Source organism: Ranitomeya variabilis, chromosome 7 (assembly GCF_051348905.1).
Source record: "Ranitomeya variabilis isolate aRanVar5 chromosome 7, aRanVar5.hap1, whole genome shotgun sequence".
NCBI classification, from domain to species: Eukaryota; Metazoa; Chordata; class Amphibia; order Anura; family Dendrobatidae; genus Ranitomeya; species Ranitomeya variabilis.
The window spans coordinates 68,265,070-68,287,080 of NC_135238.1; the positions used below are offsets into that span (position 1 = coordinate 68,265,070).

General features: G+C 41.1%; 1 protein-coding gene across 3 annotated transcripts in view; it reads right to left on the minus strand.

Annotated features, from left to right (window-relative positions):
• Window positions 1–900: 900 nt before the first annotated feature.
• METTL22 (methyltransferase 22, Kin17 lysine) overlaps window positions 901–22,011 on the minus strand; it is a 256,306-nt gene continuing 235,195 nt past the window's right edge. For all 3 annotated transcript variants that reach the window (XM_077275255.1, XM_077275254.1, XM_077275253.1), the window contains one exon: window positions 901–5,136. In XM_077275255.1, coding sequence (XP_077131370.1) covers window positions 5,101–5,136 — 36 coding nt within the window. In that variant the 3' untranslated portion in view covers window positions 901–5,100. The remainder of the gene's footprint in view (window positions 5,137–22,011) is intronic.

The following is a 22,011-nucleotide window of genomic DNA, read 5'->3' on the forward strand; positions in this document are numbered from 1 at the left end:
TTGACTTTTCATGTAAAGACTTATCTTAATGAGGGTTCCCTTGTTCTACATCAGCGTGGGCACTTCTAATGGGACACTTTTCTGTAGCACTTAATATCAGTTTTAGTGCTATCCATATATTGCCTGTACACACAGAGGCAACACATTATATGTATCATCTTACACTATGCCCGGATTAACACCTTATTACTGGCTCGGCCATTCATAATATTTAATTAACATTACACGTGTCTGGTACCCATCCTTTATTGTTAGGATCTGTATTCTGTACTCTCATGTGATTTATGTACTAACACTGTGATCTTGTCACTGTGACAGGTTATGCCCTTTTAAAAAAGAGAGATCGTTTGTTTTCCTCCACTACTGCCACCTTTATGCATATATATCATTGGACTAGAGGTAAAACCTTGGATAGTCTATTTACAATATCATTGCATTCTATGACAGAATTGTTTCGACGCTCCGGATTGTGTGACCACTGTCATCCTTGGAGTTGTTTTGTATATATTTTTTTGTATATATTAATCTTGCTTGCCTTTCCTTTGGTGATTTATTTTATTTTGTTTATCTGCTTTATAGTTATGTGTCCTTATCCAATTTATGTCAAACCATTGTTTATATATAATTTTTGTTTGTTTCTCCAGTAACCCCATGAATAAGGCCCGGGAGGGTCGAAACGTCGGGTTTTGTTCTATCAATGTGGCAAACCATTACTTTGTTTTTTCTTAAATAAAATTGGCATAAACCATTTTTTCTGCAATACTTCAGTATCGAGTGTGCGGTAATTTTTCTTTATGATTATCCCCTACAACGACAAAAAAAACTTGGAGGAAAAACTGGCACATCCAATCGATTATTAAAAATACACATTTTTATTGCAAATCCATTAAAAAGGGTAAGAAAAAAAGGATCCAACTAGTTTTTTTGAAGAACTTTATTTCAATAAATATATGTATCGGCATTAGAATTGTCATCATAAAATGTCTATATTTTACACAGTTGTGCCAGTACAGCATCATTTTAAAAAAACTGCAAACATTTCACACAGATAAATCCAAATCTAAAAACCACAAACCGGCCTAAAATGTGCATAGTAATTTAATAAGAGGACACTTATTTGATCACTTTATTAAAAAATCACTAATGTGGAACCTGGTTAGTTAGATACTATTCGGATTTTACTAATAGAATCACTTTTTTTCCAATTATTAAACAGAAACTGAACAGAACGGAACTGAACTGACACAAATTGACCGTTTTAACAAGCCACAAAATTCAATTGAGAATTGAACTGATCAGTCAAATTCTGTTTTTCTGAAATGGAAGAGAAAAACTGAATATAAAAATGTTATTGTGTTCCCAGCTTTAGATATAGTGCATACCGAAAATTTGGAATGGAAATTTTGACATGAGTGTGAACAGAGGTTTAGCTGAACTGTGTGCAGCATTCAGAGAGTTTTGTAAAGTCAGTGACTAATGTTAGCTATAAATATGACATTTCCCACAAAGTAACAAACAGTGAACACACAGCGGTATTTTGAGTTTTTGTGAATGCATCTTTGGGTGAGAATGGTCTACGTCATTGTTCCCCAAGTCTGGTCCTCAAGAGCCACCAACAGGTCATGTTTTCAGGATTTCCTTAGTATTGCACAGGTGATAATTGCATCACCTGCACAGTCAATAATTCCATCACCTGTGCAATACTAAGGAAATCCTGAAAACATGACCTGTTGGTGGCTCTTGAGGACCGGACTTAGGGAACACTGGTCTACGTACAGAATGGCTCATCTACAATACAGACTTACTATGAATTCTTTTAAAAAAAAGTGTTGCACTAGCTCTTTTCAGCATTGTATAGGTACAGGAGCTGAAGATGCAGGTGAAGTTCAGGTGAAGTTGCTTCATATATAGTTTTGTAGGAACAATTCACGCAACCGGCTATCTATTCAATACCAGAATGAGTCCAGTAAGTGACCGACAGCCCTCACCGTGTGCACAGATCTAGTAGACCCGCCCACTGGACTCTAAAATCCATATGGGTTTTAATCAGTAAATTACAAGTTCCTTTCAATTTTAAAAAACAAACAAACAAAACCCCATCATATTCTGCTCAGCGTCTGCTGCTCTATAACGTACGGCCCATAGATGCATCGTCAAGTGACGGGGTGTTTTTCCTTTAAAGCTTGAAGTTATGTCAGGCTACCTCTTGGCAAATTAGAAATGTAGCAGTACATACTGTACCAGAATATCATCGTTCTTCCTTCTCTATCCAAGGTTGCATTTATGTTCAGTCACAGAGTGTTTCTTCTTCCATTTCAAAGCCAGGAGAGATTACTTGAAACACACAAAAAATTCCTTAAAAATTGCCAAATTACATGAAAGTAGTGTAAAATACCATGGCCAACAGATATAGTACATGACACTTCTGTAAGTGTGAACTTTGCACAGGACCTTCTGCTAGTAGACTAACCTAGAACTAGTAAAATCTTGTCATGAAGCGAAGCTCCAATTTTTGTATGTTTTCCTTTTAGTCTCTTGGAAGTGTCATGGCAGGAAATTTTGCTTTGAAACCTACTTTCCATAAAACATATCTAAACCTTAAACTTGTTTCAAGAAATAAGGTTTCTTATGAGTTACAACACCTTGGACTTTTTAGCCACATTCAGAAGTGGATATTGAAATCTAAATTACTGAAATAAACAGGAAATAGTTTTATTCTTAAAGGGCTGTTTGACTTAAATGGAACCTTACAGCTGATACATGCTTCCCGATCCACCGGCAGTATGTATCAGACCGTGGCTGTACGATTTCAGCCAGATATGCTTGACTCTGAAACACTTCTGCACATAGTTTAATAGTCACCATGGACCAAGCTGCACAGACTAGTCGGATAGGCGGGTCCCAGGTGGTTTTTCCTTGCCCGCTGCCCGAGATTCACAGGTATCTCTGTATGCATTGTAGCAACGCTATTCACTTGGGAGCAATATGAGGTATCACCGAAACCGCTTCTATTTAAAACTCCAAGTGGTTTATTCCAATCCTCATAAACCACATCACAGGAAACTCAAATACAGCCCTTGTCCAGCTCGGAGTACAACATAAAGCAAAAAGTCCATCCAATAGTGCTGGATAGTCCACCTGACTTAGAGTCCAACTGCTTAGTCCTTTAGCAAAGGCACTCAATCCAGGAGATCTGCACACCTCCACACACAGACCATGTGCGAGACTAACAGGTCTCATTTTACCATGTGAACCACACCCAGGAGTGGGGATATGGTGAGCAGCTGTCCCACCCTAAATAATCAGCTGCTCACAATCAAAATATCATTGTCGACTAACCGCTTTTAGTTCTATATGTGCTAAAGCATTTCTCCAGGATAATCTCCCACCCACTAGGTGTCCTACAGCCACCTTACAGCATATATAGGGAAAAAACTGTCTCTCCAAGGTAGGAAGAAGCCACCGGGAACCCGCCTTTCTGACAAATCTCCCATGCAGCTATTAAATTATATTTTTTTCTGAAACTTTATAGCATTTTAGAGTAAAAAATATATGGATGAAATCATAAAATCATACAGCCACAGTCTGATACATGCAAACTGTGTATCACCTGTCAGGTTCCGTTTAAAGGCCTGTCACTTGCTCAAAACGTTAGTAAAACGCCTTGTAAAAGTCCTTGAGCTCCCCTTATTTTGCTGCTGTTTTCTATTTGCATTGAGTCACTCCATTGCAGAGATATTCACATTTGTTTCTTCTGGAGCACAATATTTGAAATCTCTGATCGTAGCGCAACTGAGTGTTTCTTCAGTCTTTTCTGGGAAAATGTGCCATCATTCACCCTTCCCTTTCTGCCAACCAACGCTCAACAGTGTATAAGACTGATAGATCTGAAACCACTAATTGAGGTATTCATGCAAAAAAAAAAATGGTGAAAATGCAATGATGATTCGGACCCCTAGTGTTTGTTTCCTCTGTCTGTCTTGGACAGACCTAACGCCATATGGAAAGATCTTATGCCTGCAGTTTGAAATCCACAGACAAGCTAAAGGCTTCCAGAGTTAGAAACATTTTTTAAATTTTCCAGCAACACCGATAATATCCATATGGCTGATGTAAAGAACAGGAGGTAGGGTTCTAGTATTAGGCATACTACTAGTGAACCAAGTGAAAATTATCAAAACAAAAAAGGAAAATACATTTTGATAATTTGATTTACGCAAAAGCAAATATTCTGATGATACATTCATTTAAAGAACAGATATTCTGAACATCTTAAAACAATACAGTGCTTTTCTGTAACAGTGATAAGTTTGCTTCCTACTATGAAGTGAGAAATGCGAGGTACAATTTACCCTGATATTGTTCTGTAGTTTTTACTCTTCTGCTGCCGAGAAATATTAAATTGGAAAAAAATGAAGGACGTATTATTTCTGTCCTAAACTTAGGCCGCTGTAACATTTCTGATGTTCAAGTTCCGAGTATAGACCGGCCACGGGTCTCCAGACCTCAACTCATAGGTACATATGAGGCTGTCGAGTCTGGATCAGGAGACCTACTGCCAGTGTGATCATCATGGCCAATAATCAGAACGTAAATGATGGAAGCGTCAAACCGCCTCCAGACTAGATAACACTAGATCAAACCCAAATCCATTGCATGCTGCATGGTATATCATACATTTGGTATAGCTTGCTAGACAAGTTAGAAACTTCTTTTTTTGCTACCTCCTAGAATACTTTGTACCAAAATAATGGTATAAAAAGCACCTAATACACAAATTTGGTGTATAACATGTATGATACTTGTTACGCATTTTTTCTAGTATCTCCTCAGCTATTTTGAGGCTTATCTACATTAACTAATTATCAAAAATACAGAATAAAAATAAATATCTTGAGAACATAATACATTTTGTACCAACCTAAAGTTGTTAATGTTTTAGTTAACCTCAATAACAGTTTAGTACCTATTATACTATCTCTTGTATGCATTAATTGAAGTATTATCGATGGCTCCTGGTTTTCTAGTACAATGATACTTTGTTTTTCTCCCTTCGTCGAAATTCACATTTTTTCCTCTTAACACAGAGTGTAAAAGACATCAAGTAAGTGTCGTTGCTGTAATTTTCCATAGCTCCTGTTGAAATAATAATAAAAAAAAGTTACATTAAGAATTAACCTAGTAAAAACGTATGTAAAGGGAATCTGTCAGTAGGATCAACCCCTCATACCATCTATATGGGCATGTAGGTCATAGAAAGCTGATTAAAGTGATACCTTGATTTCTATGATATGATGTCTTATTCTAGAGCAATCCACATTTTTCATAATCTGTAAATGAGCTGTTAAGATCTATGGGCCAGACATAGATCTCCCTGAGAATCTGCCTCCAGAGCTTATTTTAAATAAAAAGGGTATTACCAGTGTGAGACATGTCGATCAGGAGAGCAGACTGTCAATCATTACATGTCTCACATTGGTAATGCACCTTTTTAATTAAAATGAGCTCTGAACGCAGACTCTCAGTGAGATATATGCCCACTCATAGATCATAACAGCTCATTTACATACTAAACAAATGTGGATTTATCTGGAATAAGACATCAAATTTAAGTTGCAAAGGTATCAATGTAGTCAACTTTCTATGACCTGCATGCCCATATAGATTAGGAGGGTTAATCCTATTGTCAGATTCCCTTTGAGGGTTTGGTGTACCTTTACCATACAGAAGAAATCAGTTGACTATGCTTTTCTATGCAGAGGTATCTGCGCAGTATATGTATCGTTTTTCTTTTTCAAAAGGCAATGTGTGCCATTTTATGTACGACAATTATTACACAGATCACGTTGAAGTTTATTTTACAAATTAGCAATAAGTATTGTACAGTGTGGGCCATGTATATGGATACACCTAAATAAAATGGGAATGGTTGGTGATATCAACTTCCTGTTCGTGCCACATTAGTATATGGGAGAGGGAAAACTTTTCAAGATGGTGGTGACCATGGCAGGCATTTTGAAGTAGGCCATTTTGGATCCAACTTTATTTTTTCCAATGGGAAGAAGGTCATGTGACACATCAAACTTATTAAGAATTTCACAAGAAAAACAATGGTGTGCTTGGTTTTAATGTAACTTTATTATTTCATGAGCTATTTACAAGTTTTTCTTTGTTTACAGTCATTGACATGTCGCAGAGGTTAATACATGAGGAGTGGATAGAAACTGTGTTGATGTCTGGTGAACGCAGTACCCGGGTCATTGCAGCAGATTTCAATGCAAGACACCCTAAGCAAGAAAATTATCACCATTCCCATGTTATTTAGGTGTATCCATATAAATGGCCTGCCCAAAAAAGTTTGCCTCATCACTGAACATAATGTTCTGTGTAAACTGAGGGTCCTGTTCCAATTTTTGTTTTGCCCATTTTGCAAAATGGCCGACTTCAAAATGGCCGCCATGGTCACCAACCATCGAGAATTTCCCCTCCCATATGCTAATGTGCCACAAACAGGAAGTTGATGTCACCAACAATCCCATTTTATTTAGGTGTTTTCATATACATGGCCCACTCTGTATATAATTTTATTCATAACTAATTATTCTGCCTTTAAAAGCTTTTGTTTAAACCAAAAAGGCAAATAATGGTCTTGTTAGATTTGTCCTCACTGCCATCAATGTAGACTTAATTAGAACAATCTGGGCCCATGGTTCCAGTTTACTTAACATTTTTTTTTTAAATTGGGCAAATACATTTTTACTACTCTTGAGAGTTAAATGGTAAAACTCTCGGAGAGGGATGATAAAAGGGGATACCCAAAAGAAAAAGGATTCATTTTCTGATGAACTGATGTTGAGTTCACGGAATGCCAGCTAACATTGTTGGGGAAGGTTCCGTTTAGCTCCGTTGTTTTTCAACGAGTTGTTCAAACTTTTGCCTATTTTATTATTATAATTGACCGACTGAACTGATGAAAATGTGCTGAAAATTTGTCAAGCCATTTTGTAATATCTGTTGTCAGAACCATTGATGAATTTATGGAGTTGTTCGGCATTTTAAGGAGTGCCTGTTGGCAAATTTAAATGGAGAAGATTGGGCATGAAATGAGTTGCAATAAAATTCATGCCTCGCCTACTCACACCTGACCAAAAAGAAGGCTGCGGATGGAGAGTACTTTGAAAGAGCCTTAAGCTTCAAAAAGTACAAAGACCCTTTTTTTTTTAATAAAAGAACTTCGGTATCTTTTGAGTACACCCTCATAACTGTTTCCAATGCTTTTTTTTCCCAAAAAGAAACAAAACTTCACAGAAGGGTGTTCGTCATGTGAATCGGCCATCACAAAATATGCGAAAAATTGAACAATTCCATAAACTAAAGTCACTGGAGCCAAACGCAAAATTCCCCAAAAACGTAAGCTAGCACACTAAGGTTCCATGAACATTCACCTGGTGGTAAAAAGCCCATACTCCAAGCAGCCTGCCCTCCAAAAGACTATTCCCGTTTATTTTGTGTACCACTTTTATATATTGAAGTTTTTTCGAATACCAGCTCATGAAAAGTGTCTTTAGTTAAAGAATACTGTTCATCTCTAGAGTGCACAAGTATTATACAGTTCGTACAGTGTGATCTATATGTGAAACAGACACACAGGTAAGTGACACAGTACTCTTTCAGCAGAAATGAGTAATTTGAACAATAAAAATGTCATAAAAATAGGTGACTTTTTAGCGTAAAAATTAAATATATATAGGTGCCATTTTGGACATGGCCTAAGAAGTGCTGAAGGGCCCAGAAATATTTTCACAACTTTGGCAAAATATCCAAACTACTATTCCGATTGAAATTTTCATTTAAAATTCTCCATCTTATAAATTGTGGGTAAAATGTTTAATTCTGAGAATCTGCTTGGAAATTGTATACACAGTAGATGGATTAGTTTCCCTATTTTCTACTTCTGTGACAAGAAAGAGAAGCCGAGATATTGGTACTTGGTATGTGGCCTTGGAAATAAATTGAAAACTTACAATTTTCTCTAAAAATTTTTATGGTTTGAATTGCAATAAAACTATTTAGTTGGTAGTTTTAAGTTTGTGTGGTTGCATTATTTCTAAAGGTTAAAGGGATTGTCTGGGTGAAACATATTGATGACATCCTCCATATTATAAGATCATCAATATGAGATTGGTGGGGGTCTAACACCCAACACTCCGGCTGATGAATGGATGTCTGCTCCAGGTGTGGCCAGATGTACGCAATGTATAGAGCGAAACTCCACAGCTGTGAACATTGTTTAGTGTCTGATGCCGAAGTACTGGAGATTATGTACCGTTCACTTGGATGTGAGAAACTGAGACTGGTCGAGCACTTGGCATTAAATTTGTGTTGAGAGAAATCTGTGTTCTTAAACTCTTCCCACCTGTCATAGAGTCCTACTCGGGTATAACACAATCAACAGAGCGAGACATAAGGGAACCGTCCCAAGAACCTTTTTTACATGCAAACCGAAAGATCCATAAAGCAATCCACCACACAGATGGTAAAATAATCAAGGAACACGGATGCAGTCCAGTCACGGGATAAATGCCCAGGGAGAAGATAGTCAAAATTATCCGCTTAAAGATCGATATGGCAGTGCGGCCCCAGATACTTCTCTGTACAGGTCTCCTCCACCAGTATTTTACAGGGTAATCAGGTTTCTCCAAGTCTCTCTGGGGTGCTGACCCTAGCATAAGCATCCCAGAAAGGATCTATCTTACTGGTCTCTCTGTCCCCCTCAGGCCCCCTTGCTTATAGCCAGAGGTAGGCAGACAGAATGGATGGTTTTCATGCCCCCCAGACCTGGGAACAGTGGCTCAGAGAACATTTGCAGCATTGGAATAGCAGAAGGGTCATGAATGGACAGTCAGAAAAAGTCAGCAGGGGTTCATCAAGAGGCATGGCCACATTCAGGCTGCAGATGGTAACAGAGCTAATTCAATTATCGGACATTTTGCAAGGTAATTAAGACTCTAGACCAGATGGCGATACACAATGATACAAAGCAACAAAACAACACTCCTAAAAATATGAACAAAGACAGAATGATACCCCACACACCATCTAAACCATTTTTCCGTTTTCCTCTCCAGGCCCAAATTTTACAAATCTGACCAGTGTCATTTTATGTGGTAATAATTTTGGAATATAATATAGAAGTAAAGCTGTGCAGGCACCAGTCCTATTACATCTGCATAACTAGCCCTCATATATATTTAGCCACTTGCAGCAAATATTGGTGGTGCTCCACAATAGACATTGCTTGAAAGTTGTGTAGAGAACAATGAAAAAGTAGCACTCACCACAAGCTGCACATTTACAGTCCTTTATTCCAGCATACGTGCCCGGAGTAGCAGTTGGCAGGGGGTCAGGAAAACTGGGCGACGGCTGTTTCGCGCTACAACTTGCGGTTTTACATGTCCTGTAGAAGTGCTAGTTGTAGTGCGAAACGGTTATCGGCCAGTTTTCCTCACCCCCACATGCCCCCTGTCAACCGCTCCTCCGGGCACATAAGTTGTAATAAAGGACTGTTAAAACTGCATCTTGTGGTGCATGCTACATTTTCATTATTCTCCTCACACATTAATAACTTTGGAATGCTTCTACATATCACTGATTCTTAATGTGTGTTTTTTTTATTTTGTGACATATTGATAAATTTTGGTCAATATGATTTGTATTTATGAAAGGGATTTTCCCACAAACAAATGTTGATTTTAATCAATCGATTTTGGAATAACAACAACTTCCACAAGTGTTTAAATTAACTCTCCTGTGCTGAGATAATCTTATAAATGTGCCCTGCTATGTACTGTGTAATGGCTGTGTCTGACCGTACAGGAACATGTTCTGATCATACCACAGCTCCTGGGTAGGGAAGGATGCAAAAGAGGATACCAACATCACTGCATGGGATCGCAGCTGACTTTTTGTGAGGTAAAACATTTCCCTGCTTGGTTTTAATATTTTACTTCAAAGCATGAAAAATTTGCAATCCCATACTGTAATGTCTGTACACTCCCCCCCACCCCCATCCAAGAGATATGGTATGATCAGACCATGTTCCTGCACGGTCAGACACAGCCATTACACAGTACACAGCAGGGGCACGTTTATAAGATTATATCAGCACAGGAACATTTAATTTAAAACACATCTAATTGTGGAAATTATTATAATTCCACGATCTATTGATTAAAATGAACTTTTTTTTCTTGTGAAAACCTCTTTAAAATAACTGAATATTGATGAAAATGTAGAAAAATTTGCAATTTTCAAACTTTAAATTTTTATGCCCTTAAAGCAGATGGTTAACAGAGTCATGGCTGAAGCGATGAGCAATTGTGCTCGGATAAGGTGTTATCCGAGCATGCTAGTGTGCTAACCGAGTGTCTTCAGCGTGCTCGAATAATATGTTCGAGTGCCAGCGTCTGGATGTCTCGCAGCTGTCCGACAGCCGCAACACATGCAGGGATTGCCTAACAAACAGGCAACTCTGCAGGCGCAAGGACTCAAACATATTATTCGTGCACGCTGAAGACACTCAGTTAGCACCCAAGCATGCTCGAATAACATTTTATCCGAGAACATTTGCTCATGTAGTATGTAGTTTGCACCCTTGAAATTGTTCCAGAAAATGAAGTATTTCTCCCAGAAAATTATTGCAGCTATACTTGTTTTGTAACACACGTTTATGTGTATAAAAAGGCAAATGGGACATCATTTTACACAAAACCCCCAAAATAGGGGGGAACAAACTTGTTGGCACCATTCCAAAATTGTGGGTAAACAACTTAGTTTCTAGCATTTGATGCTCATTCAAACTCACGTGCGGCAAGTAAAAAATGTGGGCAACATGAAAATCACATCTGAAACAAGATAAAAAGGGATAAGTTGACTCAATCTTTGCATTGTGTGTCTGTGGCACACTAAGCATGGAGAACAGAAAGAGGAGAAGAACTGTCTGAGGACTTGCGAACCCAAATTTTTGAAAAATATCAACAATCCTAAGGTTACAAGTCCATCTCCAGAGATCTTGAGGTTTCTTCATTCACGGTGCGCAACATAATGACATTTTACAACCCATGCAGATAATCTTCCTGGACTTGGATGGCAGAGAACAATTGATGAAAGGTTGCAACGCAGGACAGTCCAGATGGTTGATAAGCAGTCCCACTCAAGTTCCAAAGAAATTGAAGCTGTCCTGCAGGCTCAGGGTACATCAGTGTCAGCGCAAACTATTAGTTAATATTTGAATAAAATGAAACGCTATGGCAGGAGACCCAGGAGTACCCCAATGCTGACATAGAGATGTAAAAAAAATAGAGAATACAGTTTGCCAAAATATACATGAGTAAGCCAATATCATTCTTGGAAAGTGTCTTGTGGAAAGAGGAGATCAAGATAGAGTTCTTTGGTAAAGAACATCATTCTGATGTTTACAAAAGTGGAATGAGGCTTACTAAGAAAAAGAACACAGTTCCTACAGTCAAATATGGTGGAGGTTTAAAGATTTTTTGAGGCTGGCTTGCTGCCACTGGGTGCCGCAACTGTGTGCAAGACAAGATGTAGTCTGAAAATTACTAAATGATTTTTTGTGTCAATGTAATACCCAGTGTCAAAAAGCTGGGTTTGTGTCTGAGGTCATGGGACTGCCATCAGGACAATGACCCCATACATACTTCTTTAGAAGCACCCAGCAATGAATGGATACAAAGTGCTGGAGAGTTATAAATTGGCCAGCAATAAGTCTGGATCTAAATCCCATTGAACATCTGTGGAGAGATCTTAAAATTGCTGTTGGGAGAAGATGCCTTCAAATATGAGAGACCTGGATCAGTTTGCAAAAAGAAGAGTGGTCCAAAATTGCAGTTGAGAGGTATAAGAAGCAATTGATTTCAGTTATTTATTCCAAAGGATGTGCAACCAAACATTAAGTTAAGGGTGCCAACAATTTTGTCTGACCCAATTTTGGGGTTTTCAGTGAAAATGTCCAATTTGCCTTTTTGTCTCTGTTTGTGTTGTTCTAATACACACAAAGGAAATATACACGTGTATAACAAAATGTGTAATTGCAATTATTTTCTGGAAGAAATACTTCATTTTCTGGAACAATTTCAAGGGTACCAACACTTTCGGCCATGACTGAACGTAAAATTAGTGTATGTATTTTTTTAATGTTCATTTTAATTACAATGTTAGAGGATTAAAAAGGTTAGAATTACAGCAAGGAGAGATCCTATAAACTAAAAATTAACTTTTATTCTTGTCACTAAAGCACCAGATTAAAAGCAATTTGACGACCAAGTCACAAAGGGAACCTGTCACGAGAAATAACGCTGTTAATCTGCAGATGTGTGGTTAATCTGCAGGTTAACAGCATTATTATGCTGCTATATGCAGCAGGCAGAAAATGAACTTTATTCTCCCCACCAGCATTCGGTTTCAGTCATGGGGCGGTGCCGGTTCAGTCACTGTAACATCATCCCCGGCCCTGGCTGACACGGACTCTACATTGTGGCCGGCTGTCAGTCAGGGCCAAGGACACGGTTACATTCGCCCGCTCAGTATACTCAGAGCGGTGACTGAACAGGAGCCGCCTTCAAGACTGAAAGTGTATGCTGTCGGGAATAAAGTTCATTTTCTCCCTGCTCCATTCCTGTAGATTAACCACATATCTGCAGGTTAACAGCGTTATTTCTAGTGACAGGTTCACTTTAACGTAGTTCAAAAATGTACTAATTAAAATGCTCGGCACCTGGGGGTAGAACGGATTCAATAGCTAGTAACCATATAAAGCCGAACATCATATTTGAAAAAATTCTGGTCAGGAAGGTGAAAACTGGCCTCGTGGGAAGAGGTTGAACAATGAAAACTGACCTCTAATTAGTTGATATGGACAACTCTAAAAGAGATTTATAATCTTAATCTGTGACATAAATGCAGGCATTGAAACCATTGTTAGACATCTGTAGTCAGGCCTGCAGCCTTGCAGTACTGTGGTCCCGGGTTCAAGTCCCACAAAGGAGAACATCTGCAAGGAATCTGTATGTTCTCCCCCTGTTTGAGTCAGTTTCTTCAGGGTTCTCCGGTTTCCTCTCACACTCCAAACACATATTGATAAGGAATTTAGATTGTGAAACCCAATGGGGACAGTGATGATGTCTGTAAGGTGCTGTGGAATTAATGGCCCTATGAAAGTGAGTAAAATAAATGTTTATATGCTCCGAACAGATGCCTTTATTCAAAAATGTAAAAGTATTCAACTTGAAGGTCTTGTGATGCGTGGGTATTCTAATACAGTATGCAGTAATAACCTAGACCATTTTCTTTTGGGGACCCTAGAATATCTCAAGCATTTGGAAGAAGGTTTACATTACATATGGTTCCATCACCACGCCTCAGAAATACACTTCACCTCTTTCTGCCCCACATATTACGCTAGAATAGATTTTTCTTTACCGAATAAAGGGATTCCCTTGGATGTCGTTAGCGCCCAAACAGGTGTAATCTAATAGTCTGGCTATGCATCGGCAGAAATTACAAAATTACCTCCTAAATATCCATGGAGACTCAATTATCTGCTATGAAAATCTCCACCAATTTGAGATTAGATTAAAGTATCCCTGAAAGAATTCAGAAATTCTGTGGTGTATTCTCGAAGCCAACATTACAGTTGTATTTATTCAAATTGCAGCTACACTAAAAAGGAAACAAGAGGAGATCTAAGAAACTGAGATAGTTTTTTGTCAAATAAATGTTCCTTTGCAAAACTGTCTGACTATTGATCGCCTCAAGGATCAATTGAGAGATTTCTGAAACAAACTTAGATCCTTATATTTATTCTAAAATGAACAAAGTTTAAAAAGCATGAAATTTCTACATGCAGGGAGGCAGACTTAGGCCAGTCTCACACGTCCAGATAATTCCGGTACTGGAGAAAACGGTACCAGAGTTCTCCGTGTCCATGTGCTCACGTGGCACATCAGTGTGGCACATCAGTGTGGCACACGTGCGGCAGCCGTGTGCCACCCGTGTGCTGCCTGAGGACCACACGGACTGTACAGGAGAGACAGCGTGTGGTGCTGAAGCCGCCATTCAACCCTTCTGTCCTGCTCGGCTAAAAGCTGCGCTTGCAGGAGAGAAGGGATGAAAGAACAAGTTTTTTTTGAGGGAGGTGGAGCCACATATTCATCACTGTAATGAGCGGTACCACGTGACCGCTCACAGAGGACAAGCTGCCGGCGCTGAGAGGAAGCATCGCGGGAGCTGGGTATTTCTCTGCAAGCGGGCGGGCGCACGGGGGGTGGGGAGGGGTGGTATGCGGGAGGTGACCCCAAACTTTATTTTTAACAAAAAAAAACTTGATCTTTCATCCCTTCTCTCCTGCAAGCGCAGCTTTCAGCCAAGCAGGACAGAAGGGATGAATGCCAGCTTCAGCACCACACGCAGGGGACAGTGCTTAATTGTAGCGCTGTTTCTCATGCGGCGGTACGTGCACACTGAGGAGAGTGCACATTGTTCTCCGTGTGCACGTGTGCAGGTCCGTGAAAACACGCAGGCATGTGCATAGACCCATTCATTTGAATGGGTCTACGTGTGTCAGTGTCACTGATGTGTGAAACCGGCCTTAACAAAACTTTCCCTAGGAAAGTTAAAACTAGTGGCCAGAACTAAAACAAATTTGATTTACCCTCCCAATTGTATGAAGAGGACCCGACAACAGGCCACAAGAGATCGCATTTTACTCTTATTTTGTTCCCATTATTTACGTGAGTACAAGATAGTAATGCAAAGCAAAAACAGGCAGAGGGTTGGGAAGTGCTTTGACACTCCAAGAGTACTTAACCCTAAATTGCATAGTGTTTTTTCAGTCAGTGAGCAACAGATTGCATAAGTAAAATGTGGATGATATTATCTTTCACAAAACAAAATAAATGTATGAACAGTTTTGGAAAGGGATGGGGGGAGTGAATAGATCTGACAGATTTCCGTTAAGTTATAGTAGTAACATTTCAATCCCCAGAAAATAGCTAATCCATCTGCTGATGATTATCGAGGGGTTTATAGATCTTAAAAACTGATCCTACCCCACCCATTATTAAGAACATCATATGGAACTATTGATCAAACTTACCACTTCCAAAACTATCTGCACCCCACAATATGTTAACAATGGAACTCAAATTCAGAAAAACTATTAAAAAGTTATTACAGCTTAAATAAATTGACAACTATGCACTGGATAGCGGATAAGTAGAGCTCCCATTTATTGCCAGAACAGGGGCTTCAAGTTCCTGCATAACACTGCAGCCATAACTGTATATAAGGTATATAGGAATGATGATAATAGCTGAGACTTTGAATGGAGCTGCAAGGTGCATGATCATTAGGTTTCTACTCAATTCCTCCTGGCCTTGGTCTTACAGCAATGGGAGAATGGGACACAAACAAGCTAACAATTATCAACTATCCACATGATGGTCAGAATATTTGGATGATGAAATACCCCTTTAACTCTTTTAAATGTTCGGAACCCCTTGGTTCTGATGGCATTCAAGAGTTTCACAAGGGCATTTTAATCCCATAACTTACATTTTTGTTGTGATGATAGAACATCAGTCACTTCAGCCCCAAATGCTCCCAAGGTATGATTACCACCCCTTCCTGAGCTAAATAAATCCCTAGGCTTGGCTGCAAATTTTCCATCCAATTTCACTTAAAAATTGGGTTAGTATACAGTTCCCATCATTCCATTACCTTTTCACAACCTCATGAAACATACCAGCTTCCATAAAAACCTGAATAGGTAGTCCATCGTCCCCCTAGGAGCGCAAGAGCGCTTAGCTCCTAAAGCTGGAGTTACACTAAACGACTTACCAACGATCACGACCAGCGATACGACCTGGCCGTGATCGTTGGTAAGTCGTTGTGTGGTCGCTGGGGAGCTGTCACACAGACAGCTCTCTCCAGCGACCAACGATCAGGGGAACGACTTCGGCATCGTTGAAACTGTCTTCAACGATGCCGAAGTCCCCCTGCAGCACCCGGGTAACCAGGGTAAACATCGGGTTACTGAGTGCAGGGCCACGCTTAGTAAGCCGATATTTACCCTGGTTACCATTGTAAAAGTAAAAAAAAAAAAGACTACATACTCACATTTTGATGTCTGTCACGTCCCCCGCCGGCGTCTACAGGGTTAAAACTGCTTTCGGCAAGAGCGCTGCTAATATGCACGCGCTGCTGCCTAGAGCTTCCCTGCACTGTATGTGTCAGCGCTGGCAGTAACAGCGGTGACGTCACCGCTGTGCTCTGCTTTACGGCCGGCGCTGACACAGTCAGTGCAGGGAAGCTCTCGGCAGCAGCGCATGCATACACTCACTGGCCACTTTATTAGGTACACCTGTCCAACTTCTTGTTAACACTTAATTTCTAATCAGCCAATCACATGGCGGCAACTCAGTGCATTTAGGCATGTAGACATGGTCAAGACAATCTCCTGCAGTTCAAACCGAGCATCAGTATGGGGAAGAAAGGTGATTTGAGTGCCTTTGAACGTGGCATGGTTGTTGGTGCCAGAAGGGCTGGTCTGAGTATTTCAGAAACTGCTGATCTACTGGGATTTTCACGCACAACCATCTCTAGGGTTTACAGAGAATGGTCCGAAAAAGAAAAAAAATCCAGTGAGCGGCAGTTCTGTGGGCGGAAATGCCTTGTTGATGCCAGAGGTCAGAGGAGAATGGGCAGACTGGTTCGAGCTGATAGAAAGGCAACAGTGACTCAAATCGCCACCCGTTACAACCAAGGTAGGCCTAAGAGCATCTCTGAACGCACAGTGCGTCGAACTTTGAGGCAGATGGGCTACAGCAGCAGAAGACCACACCGGGTACCACTCCTTTCAGCTAAGAACAGGAAACTGAGGCTACAATTTGTACAAGCTCATCGAAATTGGACAGTAGAAGATTGGAAAAACGTTGCTTGGTCTGATGAGTCTCGATTTCTGCTGCGACATTCGGATGGTAGGGTCAGAATTTGGCGTAAACAACATGAAAGCATGGATCCATCCTGCCTTGTATGGAGCATCTTTGGGATGTGCAGCCGACAAATCTGCGGCAACTGTGTGATGCCATCATGTCAATATGGACCAAAATCTCTGAGGAATGCTTCCAGCACCTTGTTGAATCTATGCCACGAAGAATTGAGGCAGTTCTGAAGGCAAAAGGGGGTCCAACCCGTTACTAGCATGGTGTACCTAATAAAGTGGCCGGTGAGTGTATTAGCAGCGCTCTTGCCAAAAGCAGTTTTAACCCTGTGGACGCCGGGGGACGTGACAGACATCAGTGTTGTGTATCCGCTTTTTGAGCTCCCCTGGTGGTTGCTGGTGGTACTGGTGACTTGCTTGCACTTTGCTGCTTCTGTTCACCTGCTTCCATCAGCGTTTGGGAGTTTGCTATTTAGCCTTGCTCTCCAGTCATTTCCTTGCCGGTCATCATTGTAACCAGAGCCTTCGGTTGCATGTTCCTGCTACTAGTCTGCTGATCAGCTAAGTGGACTTTGTCCTTTTGTTTTGTACCTTTTGTCCAGTTTGCAGTTTTTGTAATTCTCTGTAGCTGGAAGCTCTTGCGGGCTGAAATTGACACTCCTGTGTCATGAGTTGACACAGGAGTCTTAAAGTAATTTCAGGATGGTTTTTGAAAGGGTTTTCAGTTGATCGTGAAGTCCTCTTTTGTATCCTTCTGCTATCTAGTAAGTGGACCTCTCTTTGCTAAATCTACTTTCATACTGTGTATGTCTTTTCCTCTTAATTCACCGTTATTACATGTGGGGGGCTGCTATCATCTTTTGGGGTATTTCCCTAGAGGTAAGCCAGGTCTGTTTCTTCCTCTACCAGGCGTAGTTAGTCCTCCGGCTGACAGTATGACCGGCCAGTGTTAAACTTATTGGCAGATGAAAGGAGAGAAAAAAGAAGTCTGTAAATTTTTTTTTTTCTCTTTTTCCCCTATGCTTGCTCCATAGTTGGATCAGTTGTATTTCAGCTCTAATTACAGCCTTTGCCTTTCTCTCCTTATAATCCTTGAATGGCTCTGAGCTCACCTGTTTAAAGATGGATCCTCAGAGTTTGGCTGCAGGTTTAAATAATCTTGCTACGAAGGTTCAAAATTTACAAGATTTTGTTATACATGCTCCTATTTCTGAACCTAAAATCCCTACACCAGAGGTGTTTTCCGGAGATAGATCTCGGTTTTTGAATTTCAAATATAATTGTAAATTATTCCTTTCTCTCAGACCTCACTCCTCAGGAGATCCTGTCCAGCAGGTTAAGATTGTAATCTCTTTGCTGCGAGGTGACCCTCAAAATTGGGCATTTTCATTGGCACCAGGGGATCCTGCGTTGCTCAATGTGGATGCGTTTTTCCTGGCTTTAGGGTTGCTTTATGAGGAACCTAATTTGGAGATTCAAGCTGAAAAAGCTTTGATAGCCCTATCTCAAGGGTAAGATGAAGCGGAGATATACTGCCAAAAATTTCGTAAATGGTCTGTGCTTACTCAGTGGAATGAGTGCGCCTTAGCGGCAAATTTCAGAGAGGGTCTTTCTGATGCCGTTAAAGATGTTATGGTCGGGTTCCCTGCGCCTACAGGTCTGAATGAGTCCATGACAATGGCAATTCAGATTGATCGGCGTTTGCGGGAGCGCAAACCCGTGCACCATTTGGCGGTATCTTCTGAGGAGACGCCAGAGAAAATGCAATGTGACAGAGTTATGTCCAGAAGCGAGCGGCAGAATTATAGGCGTAAAAATGGGTTATGCTTCTATTGTGGTGATTCTGCTCATGTTATATCGGCATGCTCTAAACGTACTAGGAAGGTTGACAAGTCCATTTCAATTGGCACTTTACAGTCCAAATTTATTTTGTCTGTAACCTTGATTTGTTCATTATCAGTTATTACCGTGGATGCCTATGTGGACTCTGGCGCCGCTCTGAGTCTTATGGACTGGTCCTTTGCCAGGCGCTGTGGGTTTGATTTAGAGCCTCTGGAAGTCCCTATACCTCTGAAGGGTATTGATTCTACACCTTTGGCTTGTAATAAACCACAGTTCTGGACGCAAGTGACTATGCGTATGACTCCAGACCATCAGGAGGTGATTCGCTTCCTTGTGTTGTACAATTTACATGATGTTTTGGTGCTTGGATTACCATGGTTACAGTCTCATAACCCAGTCCTTGACTGGAAAGCTATGTCTGTGTTAAGCTGGGGATGTCGGGGGGCTCATGGGGACACTCCTATGGTGTCCATTTCGTCATCTATTCCATCTGAGATTCCGGCATTTTTGTCTGATTATCGTGATATTTTTGAAGAGCCTAAGATTGGTTCACTCCCTCCTCACAGGGATTGTGATTGCGCCATAGATCTGATTCCTGGCAGTAAATTTCCAAAGGGTCGTTTGTTTAACCTATCTGTACCTGAACATGCTGCTATGCGCGAGTATATTAAGGAGTCCCTGGAAAAGGGACATATTCGTCCTTCTTCATCACCTTTAGGAGCCGGTTTTTTCTTTGTCTCTAAAAAGGATGGCTCTCTGAGGCCTTGTATTGATTATCGACTCCTGAATAAAATTACAGTCAAATATCAGTATCCATTGCCTTTGCTGACTGATTTGTTTGCTCGCATAAGGGGGGCTAAGTGGTTCTCCAAGATTGATCTCCGTGGGGCGTATAATTTGGTGCGAATTAAGCAGGGGGATGAGTGGAAAACCGCATTTAATACGCCTGAGGGCCATTTTGAGTATTTGGTAATGCCTTTCGGCCTTTCTAATGCTCCTTCGGTCTTTCAGTCCTTAATGCATGATATTTTCCGTGAATATTTGGATAAATTTTTGATTGTTTACTTGGATGATATTTTGATTTTTTCTGATGACTGGGAGTCTCATGTTCAGCAGGTCAGGAGGGTTTTTCAGGTTTTGCGGGAGAATTCTTTGTGTGTAAAGGGTTCAAAGTGTGTTTTTGGGGTTCAAAAAAATTTCCTTTTTGGGGTACATTTTTTCCCCTTCTTCTATTGAGATGGACCCTGTCAAGGTTTGGGCTATTTACGACTGGACGCAGCCTACTTCTCTGAAGAGTCTCCAGAAATTCTTGGGCTTTGCTAATTTTTATTGTCGATTTATAGCTGGTTTTTCTGGCGTTGCTAAACCTCTGACGGATTTGACTAAAAAGGGTGCTGATGTTGCCAATTGGTCCCCTGCTGCCGTGGAGGCCTTTCGGGAGCTTAAGCGCCGCTTTTTGTCTGCCCCTGTGTTGCGCCAGCCTGATGTTTCTCTTCCCTTTCAGGTTGAGGTCGATGCTTCCGAGATCGGAGCGGGGGCGGTTTTGTCGCAGAAAAGTTCCGACTGCTCGGTGAGGAGACCTTGTGCGTTCTTTTCGCGAAAATTTTCGGCCGCCGAGCGAAACTATGATGTTGGTAATCGGGACCTTTTGGCCATGAAGTGGGCATTTGAGGAGTGGCGTCATTGGCTTGAGGGTGCCAGACATCAGGTGGTAGTTTTGACTGATCACAAGAATTTAATTTATTTGGAGTCTGCCAGGCGCCTGAATCCTAGACAGGCACGTTGGTCGTTGTTCTTTTCCCGGTTTAATTTTGTGGTCTCGTACTTACCAGGTTCTAGGAATGTGAAGGCAGATGCTCTTTCTAGGAGTTTTGAGCCTGACTCTCCTGGGAATTCTGAACCTGCTGGTGTCCTTAAGGATGGAGTGCTTTTGTCTGCTGTCTCTCCAGATTTGCGACATGCTTTGCAAGAATTTCAGGCGGATAGACCTGATCGTTGTCCGTCTGGTAGACTGTTTGTTCCTGACGAGTGGACCACTAGAGTCATCTCGGAAGTTCATTCTTCTACTCTGGCAGGTCATCCGGGAATTTTTGGCACCAGAGATTTGGTGGCTAGATCCTTCTGGTGGCCTTCCTTGTCTCGAGATGTGCGTGTTTTTGTGCAGTCTTGCGATGTGTGTGCTCGGGCCAAGCCTTGTTGTTCTAGGGCTAGTGGGTTGTTGTTGCCCTTGCCTATTCCGAAGAGGCCTTGGACGCACATCTCTATGGACTTTATCTCGGACCTCCCTGTTTCTCAGAAGATGTCCGTCATCTGGGTGGTGTGTGACCGTTTTTCTAAAATGGTTCATTTGGTGCCATTGCCTAAGTTGCCTTCCTCATCTGAGTTGGTCCCTCTGTTTTTTCAAAATGTGGTTCGCTTGCATGGTATTCCGGAAAACATCGTTTCTGACAGGGGTACCCAGTTCGTGTCTAGATTTTGGCGGGCAGTCTGTGCCAGGTTGGGCATTGATTTGTCTTTTTCGTCTGCATTCCATCCTCAGACCAATGGCCAGACGGAACGAACTAATCAAACTTTGGAGACTTATTTGAGGTGTTTTGTGTCTGCGGACCAGGATGATTGGGTTGCCTTTCTGCCGTTGGCGGAGTTTGCTCTTAATAAATCGGGCTAGTTCTGCCACTTTGGTTTCTCCTTTCTTTTGCAATTCAGGGTTTCATCCGCGTTTTTCATCTGGTCAGGTTGAATCTTCGGATTGTCCTGGAGTGGATGCGGTAGTGGATCGGTTGCATCAGATTTGGGGACAAGTGGTGGATAATTTGGAATTGTCCCAGGAGAGGACTCAGCAGTTTGCTAACCGCCGTCGTCGTGTTGGCCCCCACCTTCGTGTTGGGGACTTGGTGTGGTTGTCTTCCCGTTTTGTCCCTATGAGGGTTTCTTCTCCTAAATTTAAGCCTCGGTTCATCGGTCCTTATAGGATTTTGGAGATTCTTAACCCTGTTTCCTTTCGTTTGGACCTCCCGGCATCTTTCGCTATCCATAATGTGTTCCATCGGTCGTTGTTGCGGAGATATGAGGTACCGGTGGTTCCTTCTACTGAACCTCCTGCTCCTGTGCTGGTGGAGGGTGAATTGGAGTACGTGGTAGAAAAGATCTTG